General features: G+C 43.0%; 1 protein-coding gene across 4 annotated transcripts in view; it reads right to left on the reverse strand.

The window, feature by feature from the left end:
* The window catches only part of LOC118400956 (copine-8-like), an 81631-nt gene that overhangs the window by 56906 nt on the left and 11384 nt on the right, over positions 1 to 13341 (reverse strand). For all 4 annotated transcript variants that reach the window (XR_004829144.2, XR_004829145.2, XM_035798012.2 and 1 more), the window contains exon 2: positions 1408 to 1448. Coding sequence is in view for 1 of the 4 variants with exons in the window: in XM_035798011.2 (XP_035653904.1) it covers positions 1408 to 1448 (41 nt within the window). In the remaining 3 variants the exon portion in view is untranslated. The remainder of the gene's footprint in view (positions 1 to 1407; positions 1449 to 13341) is intronic.

Raw genomic sequence — 13341 nt, forward strand, 5'->3', positions numbered from 1 at the left:
ATTTCCTTATATGAACTGTAGCGCAGTAAAATCATTGAAATTTTGTTCAGTATATTTCTATGCTACCTTCCCTCACTAGCTCTGTATGTATGCTAGTGAACAGAGCTCTGGAGATAATGTGGTAGCATCACATGCTTGCTATGGCAGAGGTCATGGCTCTTGGCCCACCTCAGTGTCAGGGCTCGCATGTTTCAGTGGGTTCGGCTAACAGTGTTGAAGAGAGCTGGCTGTTGTGTACGTGGTGTAATGTCATGTCATGTTATGCTGTTGTGTGAGGTTGAGCTCAGCTGTCTGACTGCACAGAAACCCTGTCAGCTGCTAACGAAAGATGGGACTGCATATGGTCCCCATGCATTAGGTTGGAACATGCACAATCACATGAACATACACACACACGAAAACACACACGTTGTGTTGTCAACAGTGTTGTGTTGCCAAGGCTTATAGGCTAGCCTACCCTAATGTGTGTAAGGCTCCCTGTGGCCAGCATATGTGTGTGTGTGTGTGTGTGTGTGTGTGTGTGTGTGTGTGTGTGTGTGTGTGTGTGTGTGTGTGTGTGTGTGTGTGTGTGTGTGTGTGTGTGTGTGTGTGTGTGTGTGTGTGTGTGTGTGTGTGTGTGTGTGTGTGTGTGTGTGTGCGTGTGCGTCTTTGGCCCCCTGGCCTGCAGTACAGTGCTGAGGAGGTCTAATGCTGTGTGACTGAGGCCAGTACCGTCAGCACTGCAGAGACAGCACAAGTGCCTCATTGGATAAACATACTACAGAAGCCAGCCAGCAGGCCCCTGGGATCAGATGGCCTTCCTCCCTCCTTGTGCTGAGTCTGACCACATCTCCTACAGTGGCCCAAATGTTCTCAATTTAAAGATGTACTAATATGTACACAGACGGATCCTTATCTCCATGACGGATATGGCTGTTAGGGTTGCAAAAATTTAGAAAGTTCCATGTTTTTCAGAAATCTTGATGTAATTTGGAGAATTTCTGTAATCGGCAGGGAATAAGGGAATCCTGCAACCTATGGCTGGTGTATATGATGACAATCTGTTTCTGCTCAGCCAAGTAGAGCTGAGATTACAACCTCTGACATATGCAAACGCCTGCTGATTCACAGGGGGAAGCACAAGAGAGAGAGAGAGAGAGAGAGAGAGAGAGAGAGAGAGAGAGACAGAGAGAGAGGGAGAGCCAGAGAGAGCCAGAGAGAGCGAGCGAGAGCCAGCCAGAGAGAGCGAGCGAGAGCCAGCCAGAGAGAGAGAGCCAGAGAGAGAGAGCGAGCCAGAGAGAGAGAGAGCGAGCCAGAGAGGGAGGGAGCAAGAGAGAGCCAGAGAGAGAAAAAGCCAGATAGAGAGAGAGAGTGAGAGAGCGAGGAAGAGAGCGAGAGGGTGTGTGTGTGTGTAGGAAACCATCTTACTTGGGTCTGATTTGGAGAATGTGTCTCTGTCCAGGAGATTTCTGTAAAACAAGAATGCAAAGAAACAAGCCATTATTCGTTGTTCAATATATTATTAGGTAGTGATGTAGTCATGAATCTTTAGCCTAACTACATTTTAAAGGTGACTGAAAAATAAAGCATAAAATAAAGCACCCGGTACAGCCTATAGACATTTCTCCATTCATTTCTCAAACAAGTAATCAAAATGCATTTTTTTTCTCCAATTTTGACGCGCCCTTTATCAAGTCAAGACTCAATCAGTCATCAAACGTACGACACCACTGTCTTGTCCTGCTGTAAGAATCGGCATGGAAGTCCCACTTCCTTCCAGGTACACCGAGCCAGTGAGGCACCCAGGAGTTCAAAAGCAGGGGGACGCGATTAGATATGCACACCATCACTTTTGCATCAGAGACTCGGAGAGGAACGGTGAGACGAAACGCCCCGGCACATAACATCAGAGTCAGTGGGAGGGGAGTCCCGGCATGCCTCGTTAGCAAGTCTCCATGTGTGTGTGTGTGTGTGTGTATTTGTGATACATCAGCAGCAACAGGATCGGTCTGTTACTCTGTTTGGTTTCTAACTGCACTACATGCCACACTGGTTTGCACCAGGTGGTGAGTCCAAAGACGACCCAAAACCGCTCGCAGCTTGAATTCCTGCCGGATCCTATATGAAACTGCATCAAACTTTCATGCTCTGTTTTGTTGGGAGAGAGAGAGAGCGTGAGAGGGTTGGTTACCACTATCATGCTAGCTAGGTGTACACAGCACGGCGTTCATTGTGTGACAAGGCAGTCGAGTGGATTGCAGGGAGTGTCTTTAGGCGATTGATCGTTAGTGATGTATCTAGATCAACCACCCATGTTGTGCTGATCCCAGCGTGACCCAAATGGTATCACACTATGCCTGGCTGGCTGGCCTCTTTCAGAGCACAATTAGCCCTTTAGTTGACTGAAACCAAAAATAAGTGGTAATAAGCAACAGAATTGCGCTGTTTATAACGGCTGGAGACAGCTCGGTCTGGGAGAGTGTGTGGGTAGCCGTGATATCAAATACCAAACGTGTTATGCTTCGTTTGAAAAATACCCAAAATGTGTTCTCTCCCCAGAGCCCATAGGTGGAAAGGGGTCAGGTGCAAGGAGCGGGAGGAAAGTGTGTGTGTGAGATAGAACGGGTGTGTGCACGTGCATGCATGCGTGTGTGTGTGTGTGTGTAACTCTACTCCAGCTGCCTCTCTCTCACTGACTGGTCATTCAGGGGAAATCTTTAAAAATACCCTTTTCCCCCATCACCCACAGTCCAGGAATTTCAGGTGGGCCGGACAGAGTGCCTCCTCACCGTCCATCAAACATTTACGAGCACAGTCCCAACACAACATCAACATTTAATTTGAAATCCCACCACTTACATCATGCAGTACTAGCAGTCACCTAACATCTCCCTTGTTCTATCCCCAAGTCTGACTTCTGTGTGAGTTCTGTTCTATCCCCAAGTCAACTGTGTGAGTTGAGAGGGACCAACTTTCACCTGAGATGGCACTGGAGATGAGACAGTATCCCAAAAAGGGGTGCATTAAATATTCTTGACATTGGCGGTTGAGAGGAAAACAAAAAGGGAAAGCTAGCCCAAGAGTACAGTATAAGAACACTCTTTGACAGAGGGGCCAAGGTTGTTGGTGATATCAATCGGTCTGCCAAAGAAGCCGACTCATTATTCAAAACGATTATGTTACCACGACCTGTCACCAGCAAAGGCTATTGATGAAACGCCAATGTCTGATCGTTAGACCTTTAGAGAATTAGATGGAGTCAGAGAGGGAAAGCCCACAGACTCAGAGAAGCTGCTTCTGCTACCTATGCAGGTAAAGGACACACAGCACATGAACAACAATGAGAATCACTGAACAATGAATAAGAACATCCATTCAACATTGCCAGACTGCTGCATTGACCAACCTGCTAAATTCTCACAAATCTTTCATTCTTTAAAATCTTTCTCCTCAAGTCTCCCTCCTCACCTCCATTCAATGTTTTGTCTCTCCATGATAGAAGTATAAATGAATGAGTAGCATCAGACAGAACACCCCTAAACAGGCTGACCACACCTCTGCCTTGTGAAGGGCTAAAATTGAAGTCATTCCTATTTCTGACGCAGATCGCGCGGCAATTCCTGCCTCTCCCGCCTCCTCATTGGTTTACAGAAGTAGGTACCCACGTGCCATCTCCTCATTGGTTATACCCACGTGGGTGATTGAAAGACGAACTGTGTTGCCGGTCGGCTTAGTAATACTATGAATGTTTAGAAGCCAATCAGCATATAAGTTCAAAGATGAAAAGGTCTGGAAGGAGGAGAGATGACCAGAAACAATTCGGTTGAACAGAGGACCTTGTGGAGAGGACCAGAGTAGAGGACCTTGTGCAGTTCATGTAAGATAACAACTCAATGTTTATATCCCATGACAAATTAGCTAGCAACAGCAAGCTAGCTAAATAGGACAAATTAGCTAGGAAGTGCAAGCTAACTAGCTAAATTGCCATAAATGTTTAATGCTTTTTGACCTGTCCCCAAATGAATGTCATTGGTTCAGAGTTTGTTTTAATATTTTAAAATGTGTTTCGTGATTGCATTTGGTGCAGGGGGACAAAATAAATGTATGCACGATGGCGCACGCGCGCAGCCGGTTTGGGTTCCGTGTAAGCTGTCTATTATTCACCCCGCAAAGCCAAAGTCACATGTAATGGCGTTAGGCCTATGTGATATGGACAATTCTTCTTACACTAGCCATACACACCCGCACCCTACTGTGAATATGATGTAAATGTCAAAAGCAGAGTTCTAAGAAACCACGGCAAACAACTACAGAGACAGGCCGAAGCACAGTCAAAGGTTCTTTATTCAATTCAAAAACGTAGAAAAAAGATGACAATAGCGTAAAAAGAATTTGTTTGAATGGTTCGCTTTAAAACCACTAAGCCCCCAGTTAGAAATGTATAGAAACCTATAGAGAGGCTAGTAGTTATGACTATAAGTAACACGGGCACTATGTGTACAGGGTAAAACTACTGTAGCACAGTAGCAAGAAGTCAGACGTCCGTCCGTCAGTAGGTTCCCGGTCGAACTGGTGTCGTTGAATGTAATTCTCAAATTTCCTTTCATGTTTCGTTCGGGGGCGTGTTTGGTCATTTGTTAGGAGAGGGAGGAGGTGACAGGGATTGACAAAAAGCAGTCTCATAGTCAATAGTCCATGCCAATCTGTAGAATCACTGCACACCATGTGAGGCAAACAAATAGTTAATGCAATTTCACGGGCGATAAGGCGTTAAGTGAAGGCAAACGCTGTAAATAACACAGCACACTTGTAAAAACAGGGGAGGATAGCAAAATGGGGCATGCTGAGAAGTGTTATATGCTGATAACGTAAAATGCTAATAAGGTAGAATGGCAATCTCTAGTTTTAAAAAAAAGAGTCTCATTGCTATGAGTGAAACAAACACTGCCCGAGTGAAATAAACACACTAGACCAAGTCTCTGGGGAAGACCGCATTCTGTTGTGATCAATGAGGTCAATGGCGTGGGACTAAAACAGACGCAGTGTACATCAATGGACCTTCGAAAGAGAGACATCTCTGAAGTATCAGCAACAGTGTTTTTGAAAATGAAAGCCATTAATGAAGAGTAGAAAAAACACGTTCCACATTCTAACTAACTCAAGAATCGTGACTCAAGAATCGTGTCAAGAATTATAGGGCACTGCTCAAGGGGGGGGGGAATTTTTTTGCAATGGAGGAGCAAGTCGAGAAAGACAGCCAGAAACAGAGAGAGAAATAACCGTCAAACAATATGTGAAAGTGATGGAGGTGCCCGCCGTCCTCTCTGTCAAGTAACTAGTTAATGTCACGGAGGAGCTGGTGTGGCCTTAATGAGACCAAATGGCTCTTCTGAAAAGCTCATTAACGTAGTCACTCAGCATGACCCCCCTGGGGCTGTGGCTCTGTGCCACTCACACAACCTTTCAGTCCTGCCACTACACTGTTACCCTGGAAACCACCCTGTGGGGCTCGGCCCGGGGCCACCTGACCTGAAGGCTACACAATGTTGATCTGCGTCTGTCCAGGTCTTGGTACTATTTAGGCCACTGGAGCCTCTATGCTCTGGGTCTTGAACAATTGGACCTTCTGTGGCCTCTATATTATGTCCTGCAGTGTTGTTAATTATTTGCTACAGCTCTATTAGCTCACAGGCAGGTTCGTAATTCCAACAGGGCTAGGAGGGCTGGGCATAACCAATCAGGGCCATAAGAATATAAACATCAATATGGGCTCTCAAAATTGTCAAAGGTATTGACGTTGGGCACCCCTAAGAGACATCCAGCATCCCCCCGAGAGTAAAATATATAATTCTGTACAGAGCTTAATTCACAGTATGCATGTGCTCATAGGAAACAGTGACTCTATTCATTCCTACCCAGGATGACACATCAACCTGCCTCCACTAAGATCTAAAGTCAAGTACCAGCAGGTCGGTGTCCCGGCTCAATACAGCCACATCACAGCCTTTCATATCCTTTCTGCCAAAAGGTCACACATAATACATCTGCCTCCCTCCCGCAGCTCAGACCAGGCAGATAATAGCTTCTCAATCTAGGCTTCTGTAATGGAAACTTTCAAAATAAAAAAAAAATCTCTTAGAGAGTGCCACATACACATCATTTTTTGAAGGAATTAATTCCGCATAAAATACATATTGTATCTTAACTTTTGTTTTTCGTGACCAATCCAATTTTTTGGGAGGGGGTGGTTAAAGGAAAAATTAAATATACATTTTACAATTTGGTACAGATAGAGGGAAAAGACACAGGAGGACTACGTTTGGATTTGATCCCAATAGCCAGAAGTGGGAGACATACTGTAGGAATCATTAAAACTACAGAAATTCAGCCGTGGCAAAATATTCCATTTGAAAATAGATATTCTTCCGGTTAAAGTAATTGGAAGGTTCTACTGAGGTCGGATTGAATTTGATTTGAGCATTCTGTTAAAGTATCTGCTAATGGTTTTATCTAAGGAAGGAAATACACGGTATCTACCGCTAAATATTTAAAATGGGAAACGATTTGCGATTCCAGAAATCCAACAGGGTCTTGAGAGGCAGTCTGGGCTGAATTGATTAGATACATTTTATAACTTCAGATGATGCTGAATGTATCTAATGATCTTCAATGCGTTTGGGAGTGATTGAGATACATTGTCTAGATATTGGAAAATATGTTCTGCATATAATGAGATGAAATGATCAGTAGATTTGAGAGAATAAATAACTGCAAGAAACTGGTGAATTAATTACAGTGCATTTGGAAAGTATTCAGACCCCTTTTCTTTTCCACTTTGTTACATTACAGCCTTATTCTAAAATTGATTAAATATTTTTTTCCCCTTCAATCTACACACACACAAAATACCCCATAATGATAAAGGAAATATCAGATTTACATAAGTATTCATTAACAGCGACTACAGCCTTGAATATTCATGCGTATAACGCTACAAGCTTGGCACACCTGCATTTGGTAGGATTCTTCCATTCTTCTCTGCAGATCCTCTCTAGCTCTGTCAGGTTGGATGGGGAGCGTCGCTGCACAGATATTTTCAGGTCTCTCCAGGGATGTCCGATCGGGTTCACGTCCGGGCTTTGGCTGGGCCACTCAAGGACATTCAGAGACTTGTCCCGAAGCCACTCCTGCGATGTCTAGGACGCTTAAAAATATCCCCACAGCATTATGCTCCCACTACCATGCTTCACTGTAGGGATGGAGCCCGGTTTCCAACAGATGTGAGATTGGCATTCAGGCCAATCTTGGTTCAACAGACCAGAGCATCTTGTTTCTCATGGTCTGAGAGCCCTTGAGGTGCCTTTTGGCAAACTCCATGCGGGCTGTCACATGCTTTTTTACTGAGGATTGCCTTCCGTCTGGCCTCTCTACCATAAAGCCTGATTGGTGGAGTGCTGCAGAGCTGGTTGTCCTTCTGGAAGTTTCTCCCATCTCCACAGAGGAACTCTAGAGCCCTGACCAAGGCCCTTCTCTCCCGATTGCTCAGTTTGGCCGGGTGGCCAGCTCTAGGAAGAGTCTTGGTGGTCCAAACTTCTTCCATTTAAGAATGATGGAGGTCACTGTGTTCATGGGGACCTTCAATGCTGCAGAAATGTGTTGGTACCCTTCCCAAGATCTGTGCCTTGACACAATCCTGTCTCGGCGCTCTACGGACAATTCCTTTGTTCTCATGGCTTGGTTTTTGCTCTGACATGCACTGTCAACTGTGGGACCTTATATAGACAGGTGTGTGCCTTTCCAAATCATGTCCAATCAATTGAATTTACCACAGGTGGACTCCAATCAAGTTGTATAAACATCTCAAGCATGATCAATGGAAACATGATCAATAGAAACATGAGCTCGACTTCGAGTCTCATAGCAAAGGGTCTGAATAGAGAGCTCCTTAGAGCTCCTTAGTCTTCATGGTGCCGCTTGCTTGGTGGTACCCCTTGCTTAGTGGTGTTGCAGACTCTGGGGCCTTTCAGAACAGGTGTATATATATATATATACAGTACCTTGCGAAAGTATTCGGCCCCCTTGAACTTTGCGACCTTTTGCCACATTTCAGGCTTCAAACATAAAGATATAAAACTGTATTTTTTTATGAAGAATCAACAACAAGTGGGACACAATCATGAAGTGGAACGACATTTATTGGCTATTTCAAACATTTTTAACAAATCAAAAACGGAAAAATTGGGCGTGCAAAATTATTCAGCCTTTACTTTCAGTGCAGCAAACTCTCTCCAGAAGTTCAGTGAGGATCTCTGAATGATCCAATGTTGACCTAAATGACTAATGATGTAAATACAATCCACCTGTGTGTAATCAAGTCTCCGTATAAATGCACCTGCACTGTGATAGTCTCATAGGTCCGTTAAATGCGCAGAGAGCATCATGAAGAACAAGGAACACACCAGGCAGGTCCGAGATACTGATGTGAAGAAGTTTAAAGCCGGATTTGGATACAAAAAGATTTCCCAAGCTTTAAACATCCCAAGGAGCACTGTGCAAGCGATAATATTGAAATGGAAGGAGTATCAGACCACTGCAAATCTACCAAGACCTGGCCGTCCCTCTAAACTTTCAGCTCATACAAGGAGAAGACTGATCAGAGATGCAGCCAAGAGGCCCATGATCACTCTGGATGAACTGCAGAGATCTACAGCTGAGGTGGGACACTCTGTCCATAGGACAACAATCAGTCGTATATTGCACAAATCTGGCCTTTATGGAAGTGGCAAGAAGAAAGCCATTTCTTAAAGATATCCATAAAAAGTGTTGTTTAAAGTTTGCCACAAGCCATCTGGGAGACACACCAAACTTGTGTAAGAAGGTGCTCTGGTCAGATGAAACCAAAATTGAACTTTTCGGCAACAATGCAAAACGTTATGTTTGGCGTAAAAGCAACACAGCTCATCACCTTGAACACACCATCCCCACTGTCAAACATGGTGGTGGCAGCATCATGGTTTGGGCCTGCTTTTCTTCAGCAGGGACAGGGAAGATGGTGAAAATTGATGGGAAGATGGATGGAGCCAAATACAGGACCATTCTGGAAGAAAACCTGATGGAGTCTGCAAAAGACCTGAGACTGGGACGGAGATTTGTCTTCCAACAAGACAATGATCCAAAACATAAAGCAAAATCTACAATGGAATGGTTCAAAAATAAACATATCCAGGTGTTAGAATGGCCAAGTCAAAGTCCAGACCTGAATCCAATCGAGAATCTGTGGAAAGAACTAAAAACTGCTGTTCACAAATGCTCTCCATCCAACCTCACTGAGCTCGAGCTGATTTGCAAGGAGGAATGGGAAAAAATGTCAGTCTCTCGATGTGCAAAACTGATAGACATACCCCAAGTGAAATACAGCTGTAATCGCAGAAAAAGGTGGCGCTACAAAGTATTAACTTAAGGGGGCTGAATAATTTTGCACGCCCAATTTTTCAGTTTTTGATTTGTTAAAAAAGTTTGAAATATCCAATTAAATGTTGTTCCACTTCATGATTGTGTCCCACTTGTTGTTGATTCTTTACAAAAAAATACAGTTTTATATCTTTATGTTTGAATCCTGAAATGTGGCAAAAGGTTGCAAAGTTCAAGGGGGCCGAATACTTTCGCAAGGCACTGTAAATAAGGTCTTGGTTCTTTATTTTTAATGAATTTGCAAAAATGTCTAAAAAGCTGTTTTTGCTTTGTCATTATGGGGTATTGTGCGCAGATTGATGAGGAAAATGTTTTATTTAATACATTTTAGAATAAGGCTGTAAAGTAACAAAATGTAGAAAAAGTAGGTGTGCCAAGCTTGTAGCGTCATACCCAAAACGACACACGGCTGTAATCATTGCCAAAAGGTGCTTCAACAAAAGTACTGAGTGAAAGGGTCTGAAAACTTATATAAATGTAATATTTCCAGGGTTATTTTTGCAAACAATTATAAAAGCCTGTTTTTGTTTTTTTTCCATTATGGGGTAGTGTGTGTAGATTGATGAGAGGGGGGGTAATGTAATACATTTTAGAATAAGGCTTTAACGTAACAAAATGTGGAAAAAGTCAAGGGCTTGAAAATACTTTCCGAATGCACAGTATGTATACAGTACCAGTCAAAAGTTTGGACACACCTACTCATTCAAGGGTTTTGCTTTGTTCTTACTATTTTCTACATTGTAGAATAGTAGTGAAGACATCAAAAGTATGAAATAACACATATGGAATCATATAGTAACCAAAAAAGTGTAAAACAAATCAAAATATATTTTATATTTGAGATTCTTCAAAGTAGCCACCCTTTGCCTTGATGACAGCTTTGCGCACTCTTGCCATTCTCTCAACCAGCTTCACTTCAAATGCTTTTCCAACAGTATTGAAGGAGTTCCCACATATGCTGAGCACTTCTTGGCTGCCTTTCATTCACTCTGCAGTCCAACTCATCCCAAACCATCTCAATTGGGTTGAGGTTCGGTGATTGTGGATACCAGGTCATCTGATGCAGCACTCCATCACTCTCCTCCTTGGTCAAATAGCTCTTACACAGTCTGGAGGTGTGTTGGGTCTCAATACATTTGCAAAAATGTCTAAAAACATGTTTTCACTTTGTCATTATGGGGTATTGTGTGTCGATCAGTGAGAAAAAAAGTATATATCTAATCCATTTCGAATTCAGGCTGTAACAACAAAATGTGGAATAAGTTTTGGGGTATAAATAAGGTTTTGTATATACTTTCTGAAGGCACTGTATCTACACCAACAAGCTCTCACTGTAAAAATAGAAGTGTCTCCATGTTTCTCCAAATGTCAAATTTAGAAACTGCTGCTCTATATTGTACCGTTTCTCAAATTTCCAAGTTAACGGTTAAGTTTAGGCACTCATTCCGAATGGCTAAGATAAGTGTCAAGATTTACGATAGGGTTAAAACATTAAGTTTAGGCCAGGGCCGGCGTTATGGGCAGGCCTTGCGGGGCCTGGCCCGCCCTACCATACCTCCTAGCCCGTCCAAATAAAATATTGAAATATTGATCATTTATTTGATTGAGATGCGTACCAACAGAAAGACACATCAATCTCAGTTAAAGCATCCGAGCGAGTGAAACAGCTCCCCTCTGTCTCAGTATATGTAGCCCATGTATCTGATGCTGTCTGGACCAAAAGAGTATGGCATGTCATACTATTTCTGTCCAGACAGCATCAGATACACGGGCTACATATAGAGGGGAGCCGTTTCGCTTGCTCAGATGCTTTCTCACATGATATAGTTTCAGCAGAGAGGAAGAGGCGAAGCGAGAGGGCTCACTTTCGCCAAAATCTGTCCAGTATAAGCTCAATGCCTTTCTATGGGAATAATATGCAGACCTATGCTTGTCGCCTGCCTTCCCGCTTTTGGGACAAAGACTCCCATTGTCAGGGCGGAGACATGAGCATCTCGTCATTATATACAGAGCTCTGGTTTCAACCTCTTGAGAATTGGAAAGGAAAGTTGGTGGGTGCTGTTAGGATGCTGGATTGCCCTAAAGTAAATTGATTTCATGAAAAATACTTTACCAGGGAGCATGACTTAGCCACAGAGGATCATTCTTAATAAAACATTTTTGCTGTGGATTGTTTCAAATCAAATCAAAGTCTATTTGTCACGTGCGCCGAATACAACAGGTATTAGGTGAACAATAAGTAAGTAAAGAAATAAAAACAACAGTAAAAAGACAGTGAAAAATCGTACGTGTGTTCGGGAAGCCTGCGATTTGGGGTATTGTGATTGGCAAAAGGTTTATCTAACTTAGTTGCAGCTGTCAGTGAAAAGTGTCTCAAATATGTGTGAAGATAACTGTAATATTTGTGTTGTGGAGAAAATGACCAGGCAGGAGACAGGAGTACATGCAACATTTAAAATGATACTTAAACGTTATTGCAGTATCTATGATCTATATCTGTTACTATACTGTTACTAAGCATGCGCACTATTGGGCCGGGCTGTAGAGCACGAGAAGATTTGACTGTACGGGCTTTGTGTATGGGGGGGCATTGTCACGCTCAAACAGGAAAAGGCCACAAAGATGGAAGAACAGAAACATCCACTACGTTTTTTAATTTAATATTTAACCTTTATTTGCAGTTGATGTCAGAAGTTTACATACACCTTAGCCAAATACATTTAAACTCAGTTTGTCACAATTCCTGACATTTAATCCTAGTAAACATTCCCTGTCTTAGGTCAGTTAGGATCACCACTTTATTTTAAGAATGTGAAATGTCAGAATAATAGTTGAGAGAATGATTGATTTCATTATTCTTCAATCACATTCCCAGTGGGTCAGAAGTTTACATACACTCAAATAGTATTTGGTGGCATTGCCTTTAAATTGTTAAACTTGGGTCAAATGTTTTGAGTAGCCTTCCACGAGCTTCCCACAACAAGTTGGTGTAACTGGTGTAACTGGGTCAGGTTTGTAGGCCTCCTTGCTCGCATGCGCTTTTTCAGTTCTGCCAACAAATTTTCCAAAGGATCGAGATCAGTGCTTTCTGATGGCCACTCTAATACCTTGACGTTGTTGTCCTTAAGCCATTTTGCCACAACTTTTGAAGTATGCTTGGGGTCATTGTCCATTTGGAAGACCCATTTGCAACCAAGCTTTAACTTCCTGACTGATGTCTGAGATGTCGTTCAATATATCCACATCATTTTCCCCCTTATGATGCAATCTATTTTGTGAAGTGCACCAGTCCCTCCTGCAGCAAAGCACGCCTACAACATGATGCTACCACCCCCGTGCTTCACGGTTGGGAGGTTATTCTTCGGCTTGCAAGCCTCCCCCTTTCCCCTCCAAACATAACGATGGGCATTATGGCCCAACAGTTCTATTTTTGTTTCATCAGACCAGAGGACATTTCTCCAAAAAGTATGATCTTTGTCCCCATGTGCAGTTGCAAAGCGTAGTCAGGCTTTTTTATGGCGGTTTTGGAGCAGTGGCTTCTTCCTTGCTGAGTTGCCTTTCAGATTATGTCGATATAGATTATGTCGACTTGTTTAACTGTGGATATACAGTCGTGGCCAAAAGTTTTGAGAATGACACAAATATTAATTTTCACAAAGTCTGCTGCCTCAGTTTATTTGATGGCAATTTGCATGTACTCCTGAATGTTATGAAGAGTGATCCGATGAATTGCAATTATTTGCAAAGTCCCCCATTGCCATGCAAATTAACTGAATCACAAAAAAACATTTCCACTGCATTTCAGCCCTGCCACAAAAGAACCAGCTGACATCATGTCAGTGATTATCTCGTTAACACACGCGTGAGTGTTGACGAGGACAAGGCTGGAGA

This window comes from Oncorhynchus keta, chromosome 22, assembly GCF_023373465.1.
Source record: "Oncorhynchus keta strain PuntledgeMale-10-30-2019 chromosome 22, Oket_V2, whole genome shotgun sequence".
In the NCBI taxonomy this organism is placed as follows: Eukaryota; Metazoa; Chordata; class Actinopteri; order Salmoniformes; family Salmonidae; genus Oncorhynchus; species Oncorhynchus keta.